The 13,244-nt window shown below is 36.0% G+C and overlaps 1 protein-coding gene across 1 annotated transcript in view; it reads right to left on the bottom strand.

Annotated features, from left to right (window-relative positions):
- LOC143225039 (aminopeptidase N-like) overlaps positions 1–11,170 on the bottom strand; it is a 98,843-nt gene extending 87,673 nt beyond the window's left edge. The window contains exon 1 of the mRNA XM_076453705.1: positions 10,368–11,170. Coding sequence (XP_076309820.1) covers positions 10,368–10,996 — 629 coding nt within the window. The 5' untranslated portion in view covers positions 10,997–11,170. The remainder of the gene's footprint in view (positions 1–10,367) is intronic.
- Between the last annotated feature and the right edge of the window lie 2,074 nt (positions 11,171–13,244).

Here is a 13,244-nt window from a genome sequence, read left to right as displayed (position 1 = left end):
TGGAACATATTGAGAAGTTAGTTCAGTTTGGTGGTGGATATTTAGATCACTCCCTCTGTATTACATTACCTATGCCTTCACAGATTTCTCATTATCTCCGTTGGTCCTCGCTCCATCTAGTGGCTCAGTGATAAGCCTGCGGGGTTAAGACTCTTAAAAAACAGTTTTCTATACCTAAGGTGAGCAGAGCACAGTGTAGCCGTGTGCTTAACGACTACCATATCCAACCACTGACCCTCGCTTATTCCAAATAAGAAATTCCAAATTCATTAAAGAAATGTTTTATGATATGGAATCATTAATATAGTGCTTAATAAGAATATTCATTCACAATAATGAAATGGCAAACTGCACCTTAATTTTAATGCACAATATGGCGTGTGTGTGTGTTTTTCGTATAGCAAAGCCACAAAGGACTATCTGCTCAGCCCACCGAGGGGAATCGAACCCCCGATTTTAGCGTTGTAAATCCGGAGACATAATGCTGTACTGGTGGGGGACTCACAATATGGCACCATAGCTAAACTGACCATGTCAAGGTACAGAAACTGTTGTTTTTTTTTATACATCGTATGACATTCAAAAATATGTTGAATATTCTCACAGCTCATATGATAAATCAAATTGAAAAGTTTTACTGTGGTTTAGTGGGGGAACAAAGAGCATAAAAATAAATCATAATATTTTGTTATGTAAAACAGAATAAAGCGCCACCTGCAAAATTTATCATTTTCCCTTTTTTCTTACTTCATTCCTTGTTTGTAGCAACTACAGTCTTAGAAATTAATAATTATGAAAAACATAAGTTTTCATTGAAAACTTAAGAACTACATTTGTTGAATACGTTATATTAGAACAGTTTTGGAGCCTAACCATGCTGTTACAGTCACATGTCGCCACATCCGGTCATGCTGTATATGACGACCGTACATGTTGGCGTAGTTTCCACTGCATAAGGATCTGTCATAAAACTGTCATGTTCAAAACGTTCTCCTTCATACTTACCTTTCATACTTGGTATGCAAGAATCTGTCTCAGCAGTCTGATCGAACATAAACCCATGGGTGTTACGTTTTGTGACTTGATCAATGTGTCGTAGAATAGAGTAGCATGAATACCGGCTCCGTTCTACACATGTGGCGATTAAATAGATGTGTCGTTGAAGAACTGACTTGTGTCACTTTTCATGGCAGAGATCCTTCCTGATTTTGTTGCGCACTGAATACTTTTTTTAACCACTGACCTTGATGTTTACGCCTTCTCACGTGATAGAAGATGCTGCTCACTGCTACTACGGCTGGGTCCGACTAATTGCAGGTCACTTTCAGAACGGTACTGGTACTCTAAGTTGATCCACGCTCCTTTATTTTCAAATATTACTAAGTATAAGGGATATCTTCATCTTTGAAGTGTATATCCCAGATCTGAACGCCTATTTCTGATCTGAGTATACTGGTATTTTGCATTAAAAGGGCTGTTGCATACACTTCCCCAAAACGACAACTATTCAGTAACAGTACACTACTTACGCTACGTCAAACAATGTCAAAATGTAGTTTAGATACATTCCGTTCCGCTGCGGCTTTATATGTGGTTGTTGCGTGAGTTGCTTATTTGCGTATATTCTAAATCAGTTTTATACAGCGTAACCAACCCTCTGTAATCTCCCGCTGTCGTTAGTTACTTATGCATGTTATCTGCAGGCTTTTAAACATATCAAAGCTAAGCCTAAATAAACATGTATAATCTTTAATCTACATTAAATCAATGATGGAAACTTCACTGTAGTGTACTGGACTACCATAACTTGGATTACTTGCGTAAACGTCTAATATAATTTTAGAAAACGAATTTCTTAGTTTTCCTACCACTTGACTTTTGCAGAAACGCATAAAACACTATAAATATTACTGTAAGTGCATTACTCAATAAGGACTGAAAGTTGGAGCGTAACAAGATGGCGTCTTTGCTGGATTATTAGATCTAATCTTTCCAAGTTCTTATTTTTACATTTTTAAGTTGTCTAAACATATAAATTAGAAATTAAAGTATACTTTCCATACTCTGTTAATCCAGGCGTTACGTGATTGCTTCAACACAAGATAAGTTAATGTGTGTAATGTTTTAAAAATAAACCTCTTGATGCAAACATAAGACCCAACGATCAATCTCTCCTACGATTATTTTCACCATACGCAATTAAGAGTCTTCCCGCGGGACAGAAGTAACTTTACGGACTTATAATGCTAAAATACGAAGTTCGATTCCCAATGGTGGATACAATAGAAATCTCTATAACAAACAAACAATCAAATATAATTAGCAAAAGTTATAATATGTATTCAAGCAATTTCAGTACTTTATTGTAACACTTTAAACTGTTCATTTTCATCCAACCGATTTCACTAATAATAGTCACTCAGCACATGGTTGACTGCTTGTTTCTTCTTCACTTATCCTCTAGTTTCTTGTTACTATATAGTTCAGAATTAATCCAGTGTGCAGCAGTTATTGAAACAGTTGCTTCAGTACAAGCATCCTGATTGTTGGAAGCACAATCCTATTTCTTCTGCGTTCGGAATCCAGGTGCTAACCCTCAACCTGTATTAGTTTACAATAGCAGCCTTTTTCGAATGTAAATTACCACGCACTCAAACTTACAATCAATACGAACAATGTCTTATGGTCTCACTGTGTTTCATCTCCTCATTTTTTTTAAACCAGTTTATCGTGAACAAGAAGAAATATGTAAGATTTAGAAAGAGACTTCGAGGTGCCAGAAATTTGTTTAACTTAGATTTCTCTTTTACACTTATAACGACTGTATGGAGAATGTGCATGGCTATTTGCCAAAGAAAACAACGTGATCCATCTCTTCCTAGATTTTTTTTTTCTCGCCTGACATTTACCCTAGTGTACAGTTTCTTATCGCAGTGGAAAGAATGGCTTGATTCTTTACTTTTTATGAACGTTTAGAATACGGATCGTGAAAGCTGTCAGTTTTCAAAAAAATGTCCTTGAATTAGACGCCATAAACGACATAATGTTCATTCAAGATTTAGAGAAGAGAGAAAGCTTTTTTATTTAATTTATAATTCTAAAACGGTCTAGTGACGCAAAACATACAGAACATCGTGTTCTGGATCAAATAACTAATAAGATGTATTATTGGCGAGCTAAACATGTAAATTTACGTATTTTAAGTTTACCAAATTTTCGATACGTGTATTGATGTTTGTAATTAAGCTACACGATGAGCTATCTGTACTCCGCCATCCGCAGGTATCGAAACCCGGATTCTAGCGTTGTAAATTCGCATACATACCACTGTTGGATAGATTTTTATGTACATTTTCTCCTACGGAAGCCACATCGAGCTATCGGCTGTGTCCTCCGAGGAGAATCGAACCCCTGATTTTAAGCATTCTAAATCCGAAGGCTTTTCGCTCTCCCCTCAGGGGACCCAAATTTAGGAGAAATTACATGAAAGACGAGTCAGATCTAGTTGATGGAGAAAATAAGTTTATTTTTTTCGTTAATATTATGTTCATTTCCAGTAATAGGAGACAATATATTTACTGCAACTTCCTTAAGATCTGAGTTGTTTATAATTCATTCACCGTCGATATAAACACAAACTTGGTTGCAGTTACTCGCAAAAATCTATTAGAGGAAAATTACACTTAATGTTAGTAACTACAATCCATGAATTTACTCCTTGTTACACATTACCGTCATACGTATACTCAGCCACTGTGTTATAGGCTAAAGAGCGTAAAATTAATCCTCATTACATATTATTGTACATATTCTGGTTGGCTTAGTTGTTAGGCGTTTATTGCCGCAAAGCAACCAAGCCATATGCGTCAAACAACCAGTAAAAAAAACCGTGCACATTCTGAGTTAGTGTTACAAACTAGAGCAAACGCACTTAACCACAAGGCTTTCGATGACTGTAGTTTTAAAGTATATAATGCATATAGAAAACTATAAATAAGTAATAAAAAATTTATTTCTCATTGTCCAATCCAACTAATGTGTTCTGATATTGATCGAAAGGATTAGATGAAGAGAGGTAAAATATTTTCTAAAATGCTATTTCGTGAAAGACAAAGAATACATCTGATGTGTGCCGGTTTTACGTGACTGTGATTTTGAATCCGAAAATGGAAGAAGAAAAAGGAATGAGATAAAAGAAAAAGATATTTTGAGTTTGAGTGATTTTCGTCATAAGTTTTAGGAGTTTTGGAAACTTTACCCTTGAACCATATTAACATCGTAGCTAATTCTAATACTACAAGCTAAAGTAAATAAACTTAACCTAAGCCTGGCATTGTAGGAAACATGTGCTAGTCCATTAATTAAATAATACAGTAAATATTTTCAACACACCGAGTTGAACTATTTTTCTACAAAGCTTCGTCTCTTTCTTTGTTTTTGCTTTTCAATTTTCCTACAAACTATAAGGATCTACCTGTGGATAGACGTTCCTGTCTTTTAGCTGATAGAGTAAAGAGGAGATAGCCATTAAAAGAATCCATCGCAAATTCTTGTACTTCTATTATCTGAACAAAGTATCCGTCACATTTATAGCGCTGGTACAGAAATGAATCTGCGGATTTACGACGATCAAATCAGGGGTTCGATTCCCCTCGCTGCACATAGCAGATAGCCCGATGTGGCTTTGCTATGAGAAAAGACACGTAATCATGGTTTACGGTGTGATAGACCACGACTTTGTATCAATGAAAGGAGAAAAATAAGTCATCGAATTCAAAATTGTAGGACGCTAACAAACTAATTTCCACTGTATGAAAACTTCGGAAAGTTTTACTCAAATATAATAAAAGAAATATAGAGAAGCAAAAACAAAAATGAATTTATATGTCTTTAGTTTGTTCGGCAGAACAACAACTTATATTCACTAGGAGATAAACGGCAAGAAGCCCGCGTCGCGCTAAACATGCTCGCCCTCCCAGCCGTGGGGGCGTTATAATGTTACGGTCAATCCCACTTTTCGTTGGTAAAAGAGTAGCCCAAGAGTTGGCGGTGGGTGGTGATGACTAGCTGCCTTCCCTCTAGTCTTACACTGCTAAATTAGGAACGGCTAGCACAGATAGCCCTCGAGTAGCTTTGTGCGAAATTCTAAAACAAACAAACAAACAAACGGCAAGATCAAAAACAAGTATGGTTCTAGTAGAGTCCTCCTAATTTTCAACTTGAGACCAAAAAAGAAAGGCAACCAATAGGAATACCCATCCACTACTCTAAATCAAATAGCGAAATCCATTGTCATTCTTAAAATGAAACCCTAAAGTTGAGAGTGTGAATTGTGTTTGGTGGCTCCATGTCTTGACAGTCGAAAACTATTAGGCTATTCTCCGGGTCCCTATTTCGATACTATAACTGCAAGGCTACTCTCCAAATTCCTATTTCGATACTATAACTACTAGGCTACTCTCCGAATTCCTATTTCGATACTATAACTGCTAGGCTACTATCCGAATTCCTATTTCGATACTATAACTACTAGTCTACTCTGGATTCCTATTTCGGTACTATAACTACTATGCTACTCTCCGGATTCCTATTTCGATACTATAACTACTAGGTTACTCTCCGGATTCCTATTTCGATACTATAACTACTAGTCTACTATCCGGATTCCTATTTCGGTACTATAACTACTATGCTACTCTCCGGATTCCTATTTCGATACTATAACAACTAGGTTACTCTCCGGATTCCTATTTCGATACTATAACTACTAGGCTACTCTCCGGATTCCTATTTCGGTACTATAACTACTAGGCTACTCTCCGAATTCCTATTTCGATACTATAACTGCTAGGCTACTATCCGAATTCCTATTTCGATACTATAACTACTAGGCTAATCTGCGGATCCCTATTTCGATACTATAACTACTATGCTACTCTCCGGATTCTTATTTCGATACTATAACTACCAGGCTACTTTCCGGATTCCTATTTCGATACTATAACTACTATGCTACTCTCCGGAGTCCTATTTCAATACTATAACTACCAGGCTACTCTCCAGATTCCTATTTCGATACTATAACTACTAGGCTACTCTGCGGATCCCTATTTCGATACTATAACTACTAGGCTACTCTACGGATCCCTATTTAGATACTATAACTACTAGGCTACTCTGCGGATTCCTATTTTGTAACCATAATTACTAGGATACTCTCTGAACCTTTATATGTTAAGGAAATTCATTTTTTAAAATTACTCCTGTCGAAATTAATTGAATCATTATGTGAAACCATGAAGAGAAGACCGGTTTATAACTCACTGAAATCATAGGAGAGAAGGTTTCTCACAAATATTTCTTTATATTGGATTTATTTTCTTTGAAACAGAAAAGGCGTGAAAGGTTTTAAAACATAATACTTAACAATTATTATTTTGTGACAATGAACTTACAATACCCATTGCTTACTATCTTCTAAACATGTGTCTAATATCGTAATGAAAATTTTTGTTGCATATTTCATTTTTATTACAGTTAAATAAATAAATGTCTGTTTGCAATTAAGCACAAATCTACATAAATGGCTATCTGTGCTATGCCCACCACGGATATCGAAACTCGGTTTCTAGCGTAGCCAGTCAAAAGATATACCACTGTGCCGCTGAGGAGTGGGTTCTATGTGAATGCAAAGCTGCACAACTGTTTTTACTATGCCCATTACAAGAAGAATCACGCCTCTAATTGTAGCCCTCAACCTTGCCTTTGGTTATGTCATTTTAAATAATTTCATTTAACATGCATTCAGATTTCGACATCTCGTGTGGTTTCTGTATTTTACGGTACGTGCCAATCCTTGAGAGAAAAGTATTTTCAAAATCTGGTCAAGATCAAAGGCATTCAGATATCTAGAATTACATCAGCGAGGTAGGTTTACAGTGTCTGTAAATATCAAGTCAGCTGCAACTGAAGAACGTATACATTTTTATGATTAGAAGACGTTAAACGAAAGTTTAATCCGTTAATGTCACAAACAATTTATCAACACATTTGATGCGACATTTATATCTGTTAAAGTTCTTGTTACCATGGAGGATTCATAACCAACAGCAACCTCTGGAGATATCCCTCTCTTGTATAGGGTACTAAAAATTTAGTTTACTGTACTAGAAGAGTCTGTATGACGGTGTGAATTGAAATGTATTTCTTACGTACATAGATATCCTCAAATACGCCACTTTTTTTTGCGTGTGTTCGTACAATTCTGTTTTATTGGCACTTTGAACAAAGTGGATATTGGAGAAATCTCTGATGTGCTACCATTGTATTTGTTGAGAAGGTGAGCGACGTTTCCAGTTTCATACGGAGCTCAACAACACTGCTCAACTTGCGACTAAATGCAGGCGCAATCTCTTAGAAGTAACAGACAGCACAGCCCTTCCAGCAACAAAGCTCTTTTGATAAATCCAGTTTTAAAATGAAGCGTGTAATACGAACGTGTGTTTGGAACACATTCTGTGTAAGCAGCAACTACAAATATATCCCCTGGCAACCACGTCAGGTTTTGATTGGGCTAGTAATGAAATCGATAGGCGAACTGTTGGGTGTTAAATAGGTTTTTTTTTTTGTTGTTAAGAAATTATTTTATAACGACAAAAAAATCAGTGAGAAGAACTTGTTTAATTTAGTTCTTTAAAAGTTGTTGCAAAATAAACATCAGTTTTGTTAATCATTTCAGTTTACATGTTTAAAATAAACTTACCAAACGGTAGCACGAGAAACATATTTATCTCTGTTTTTCTGTCGTTCTGTTTGTGTGTTTTCTTATAGCAAAGTCACACCGGGCTATCTGCTGAATCCACCGAGAGGAATCGAACCCCTGATTTTAGCATTGCAAATGAATAGACTTACTGCGGTACTAGCGGGAAAAATTTTTTAGCTCATAGCTCCGTCATCTCTTGACCAATTTGAGACCTAATTTCAATTTTGGACAAAGGAGGTTAAATCCTAATGAATGATGTATTTGACCGTGTCCAAACTCTCATATAATATTTCACTCTAATGCTGCAAATATTAATTTCAATTTGAGGGTGGGTTTGTAGAGATCCTAATGAGTAATAAAACTGAATCAGGTATATGCGCGCCTATCACGCTTGGTACTGCTGGCGCACGAAAGTGTAGTTCACAAATAGAGAAACAAAGGTCTCATAAATAGTTTTACTCTAATCATGCCTGAAAGAATTTCAAATGCCACGGCTATTGAGGATTTTCAATTCATCAACTTCTTACTGGAAAAACACCAACAGAAAAATAAAACACCTGAAATCTGTGGTGCAAACAAATTTAAAAAAAAACTTCGTTTGTTTATCTCATTCAACCTGAAAATATTGTTAATAAATGTATAAGTTATAGTACTTCTGCTAAAAGATTTCTTCTTAAACATGTAAAGTATTATGGAGTTCTTCAAACTATAGAACAAACGATCTAAAAGCTCAGATGCCTTGGAAAAGTAATTTTCTTTATCTACAACATTAACGTACAAAAAATAACAATCACTCTTCAAACAAATACAATAGTAAAACGTCAGATAATAGGCATTATTACTTTGTTCATGACCTAATGAACTAAACCAACTTAATCCTACTAAATGGGGCCCAGCATGACCAGGTAATAAAATCACTCGATTCGTAATTTGAGAGTCCCGGGTTCGAATTCCCGTCACACCAAACATGTAGTCCTTTCAGTCGTAGGGACGTTATAAAGTGATGATTAATCCCACTTCTCGTTGGTAAAAGAGTAGCCCAAGAGTTGGTGGTGGGTGGTGATGATTAGCTACCTTCCCTCTAGTCTTACACTGCTAAATTAGGGACGATTAGCGCAGATAACCCACGTGTAGCTTTGATAACAATTAAAATGATGTTTTTTATTTTGTGCTGGGATACGAAAGAAGATTTTCTATGTATTCGTGTGTAATTGCGCGTATTTGTAAAGATGTATTCTCTATTAGGTTTGAAAAGAAAAAAAAAAATGAAAGAGGATAGGTCGAATACCAGTTTTTGTTAAATCAAAATAATTTTGATAATTCTGATAATAGGAAGCCAAAGAACCAATCCGCTATATCGTGACGACAGTCTTCTCAAAATACTGTAAAAATAGTAAAACTATGAATCTAAATGAATCTAAATTTGAACACAATTCCAAATGAATGTTACAGCATGTTGTTACTTCCTCGTGCCTTCAGTAATCTGTGTACTTGTCTGCTGAGTACTTTTAGGCAATTAATTAATCTTAATTCATAATTAATAAAAACAGTAACTCGAATAAACACACAATTAGGCCTAGGAAGTTCAATGTTTTTATGTTAGTTTCAAACATTTTCATAAGTTTTCTTCTTACTGTTGTTGTCGTTGTTATTTTGGTTTGTTTGTTATTAAGCCAAAGCAACGCAAAGGGCTATTTGTGTCTGCCCTCCACAGGTATCGAAACCCAGTTTCTAGCGATACAAATCCATAAGGAGGACTCGTTATTTCAGAGATGCCCTTAAAGCCACACAAGAGCTACCTGAGTATAGCTGTCTGAAATTTTGAAATGATAAACTAAATGGAAGGTAGCTTGTTAACAGCACACCCCGCCTGCATTTGAGATATTCTTTTTGGAAGCATAGTAGGACTTCAGAGGCACCCCTCTAGCACACTCACAGAACAAGAGCGTAACCATGAATCCTCGAATTTACAGCCCGAAGGCACTAATGATGGGCAATACCAAAACTTGTTTTTATGATTACTAGCATAATGCATACATGACAATCTTGAAATATGGAACGAATTTTAAAGTTAAAAATTACTTGCTTAAGACAAACGTAAGCAACAGAGAAAACAAAACTAATTAAACACCCTCGGTTAAAACGGTTTTAACCATTTTATTGTAATTTTATTTCAAAATCGAATCAGAAATCACCCTCCATGTCTGTTAAACTGAGAAAAATTGCGCGACGAGAATGACCTGACGTCGTAGAACAAAAACAATAATTTAATTAATTCGGTTCATATCACTTCAGTCTTGCATGTTTTTCACCCATGCGCATAAACAACGTCAACAAATATCTATTTACAGTTCATTAAATACTCAAATAAGGATATATATATATGTATATATACCTCACTATTGAACGTCAAGAAACAGCTTTGTAGAAGTCAAAATATTCATCTTTTTAACTCTCTGGCATACAGATTTTAACGAAGGGAAGTTCATATACAGAAAGTACGTAAATAGCGAAATGTCATTAATTATTTTCACCATAGAAATCACATGTGTAAATATGCTGTAAATTACGTGTTAGAGTTTTCAGTAAAAACACAAAAACTTACTGTTGCTTTCCGGAAGTGTCCGTGTAAGAGCTACGGTAGAAACCGGCGAGGTCATCATTAAGGTTTCCCCTGAATTTCATAGAAACTGTGTAATTTGAATGACGTTTTAGACTTTTATCCAGATGTAATATGTAAAATTGACGAAGTTCATCTTGACTTGTAGTCTTTACGTTCAGCACTAGGCTACTGTCTGAGTCCCAAAACTTTATGGATTCTGGATGGATAATGAGGTCATTGATATGAAGAGAAACGTTCGTGGTAGGTTGCAAACAGTGGATTTTGACCTGCACGTCTCCGTCAAATGTGAAGTTGTTGGGGATCAGATACGGTTGGAGTTGGACCGAATAGTGGATTGGTATGATGCTTGTTGGGAGCAGTACATACGGGTAGGTTGTCACTCGTGGTTCGGACGGGCTGGAACTATTAGGTAGGGCCGCTGACTCAGATTCGTAAGCCGGACATGGTCCTAGGTAGCCAACAAGCAATCCCACTGCAACTGTGATGCTAAGAGCTATCACCACAAGCAAACCCACAACCCAGCATTCCAAAAAATAGCCCTTGCGCTGCTTATAAACCACGGAACCGTCTGGAGCGTTCGCGCTCTCTTTTCCCTTCTCTGCGGAGTCCATGACAAGTTCTTTGACTCTTCTGACGAAACTATCTTTATTCCTTGTCGTACTATTGATCCCTTCGCGTGACGGAGGCGCTGTTACCCTCGCGGCTTAACTGGCTACTAGTAACTTTAGTTCGGGTTAAAGTTCTCTTCCTGTTTTGGCAAGCGTGTTACACCAATTAGTGCATGTAAAATAGTGCAAATAACTAAGTACGTGTGGTTCATTATACACAGATGTAACCATAAAAGCGTATTTTGCAATCATTACAAAGAGATGAATTGCACGTGCAACTGAGATAGGAACCACTCGTTTTAAAGAAAAAAAAATGTGGTAGTGGAAAAATATGTTGATAAATAAAACACAGTCGTTAATACCTGTTTTATAACATGACGAACTCAACCACTACAGTGCTTGTTACTGTTTCAGACACTCCAATAAGTAATTAGTGACGTTGTTCAGTCTGTACACCAACTACTAGTCACAACAGGAAAAAGGAATCAGAGCCGAAACCGTGTTGTTACCTGAATAATTAAAAAAACAAAACATCTTAGATAACCTACATATGAGTTGTACATTCATAACCGTAAAACTTAAAAACAAGGTATATATTACTTCACTTTAGATCTTATGAAACTAGATTATTAATATGCAATAAAACCATAAAAAGTTACTGTAAACATGCACGTTTTAAAGTAAATAACTTGATCTCTAAGTGATAATGCACATTATTAGAACATCTCAAATAATCACGCTTTTAAGGAAAAAAACCCATAGCAACTTTAATATTTGAAAAGGTCACCATGTAAAAATACCAGGTGATAATGGCATAACCAGGTGGTTACGGCGCTTTTTCACAATAAGAGGATCGCGGGTTCAAATACACAACGCACCTTTTCAGTCGTGTGAGCATTATAATGTAACGGTCAATTACATTATTCCTTGGTAAAAGAGTAGTCCAAAAAGTCTTGGTGGGTGGTGATTAGTAGCTGCCTTCACTGTTAAATTATGGACAACTAGTGCCGTTATTCCTTATGCAGATTTGCTCAAAATCATAACAAATCAATCCAATATTTGAAACTTTATCTAGCATATGTTTAGGGTAAAACACACGCAAAGGGACAGAAAAGTAAGAAACTTAATTATATCTTATTCATTCAGCATATGTATATGACTTATTCATTCAACATATGTATATGACTTATTCATTCAATTCACAATTTTACATTATTTTGCCCCCCGCCGAAAAACTTTCTGTGGACAAGTTGGGTTTATTTCGGCTCAAGTTAGGTATGCATATTTTTTACGTATATTTGTTATCAAACACTTTTTAATATTTACCCTTTTTTTTAAAACTCCTGAAGAAGAACAGTCGATTATTTGAAAGTGCCCGAATTTCTGGGTCTTTCGAAATGTGCTTACTTATTTCATAAACATGTGTACCAATTCTTTCGCGTAATTTATTTTGAATATTTGCACAATTCTATATAAGTCTCATCTGCGCTAATTAACAGCGCACTCCGCCTATACACTTATACTGTACTCACGAGCCCCAAAATGTGGAGCGTGATTGGTCAATAGCATGTATCACATCCAGGAGTGTGCTTGTAGGAAAATTCTCACAACTTAATGATCCAGAATTAGTATTTATTGTCTTGAAAATTTAGAGTTATTAAGTTAAAATATTAAGCCTAGAATTATCGATAGAAACAAGGATCCTGTCGCTTTCTCAGGCACATTTTTCTTGCTAGGATAGATTTTTTTTACTGGGCTCATGACTTTGTTAGTATTAAGACCTTTAATACCAACTGAATGTTATGACAGAGAAAACATAAGATGTCTTTTGCGTAAAATAAACTACCCAAGAACTAACTGTACTAGTCAACATTGAACAGGTAGTTTAGATGGAAAGCAGGTTGTCAACACACCAACAACAGCAAAATCTGGAGCTATCTTCGTTTGATAAAATAGTTTGATCTCATCACCACTTTAATAATTTACCAGCGGTAACGAGACGCGAACCATCAACCTTCGGATACATAGCTTTGTAAAGTCAGCACCAGGCAACACCTAGCGTCCTCTACTGCCGTTTTTTAGCGGTTGTTGTAATGAATTTAACACATTGTTGACTGTTCGAACCTGTGAAATAGCATTATGTTCTGTCTGAGAAATTGGAAATGTTTTCGGTCTTAAAACTGGACCAATATGCTGGTCAACGAAGTTGGTCAATGGGGAAAAAGTTATTTCCATTAACTGGATTAACATT

This window comes from Tachypleus tridentatus, chromosome 9, assembly GCF_004210375.1.
Source record: "Tachypleus tridentatus isolate NWPU-2018 chromosome 9, ASM421037v1, whole genome shotgun sequence".
Classification (NCBI taxonomy): domain Eukaryota; kingdom Metazoa; phylum Arthropoda; class Merostomata; order Xiphosura; family Limulidae; genus Tachypleus; species Tachypleus tridentatus.
This window is presented reverse-complemented; position numbering and strand designations above follow the sequence as displayed.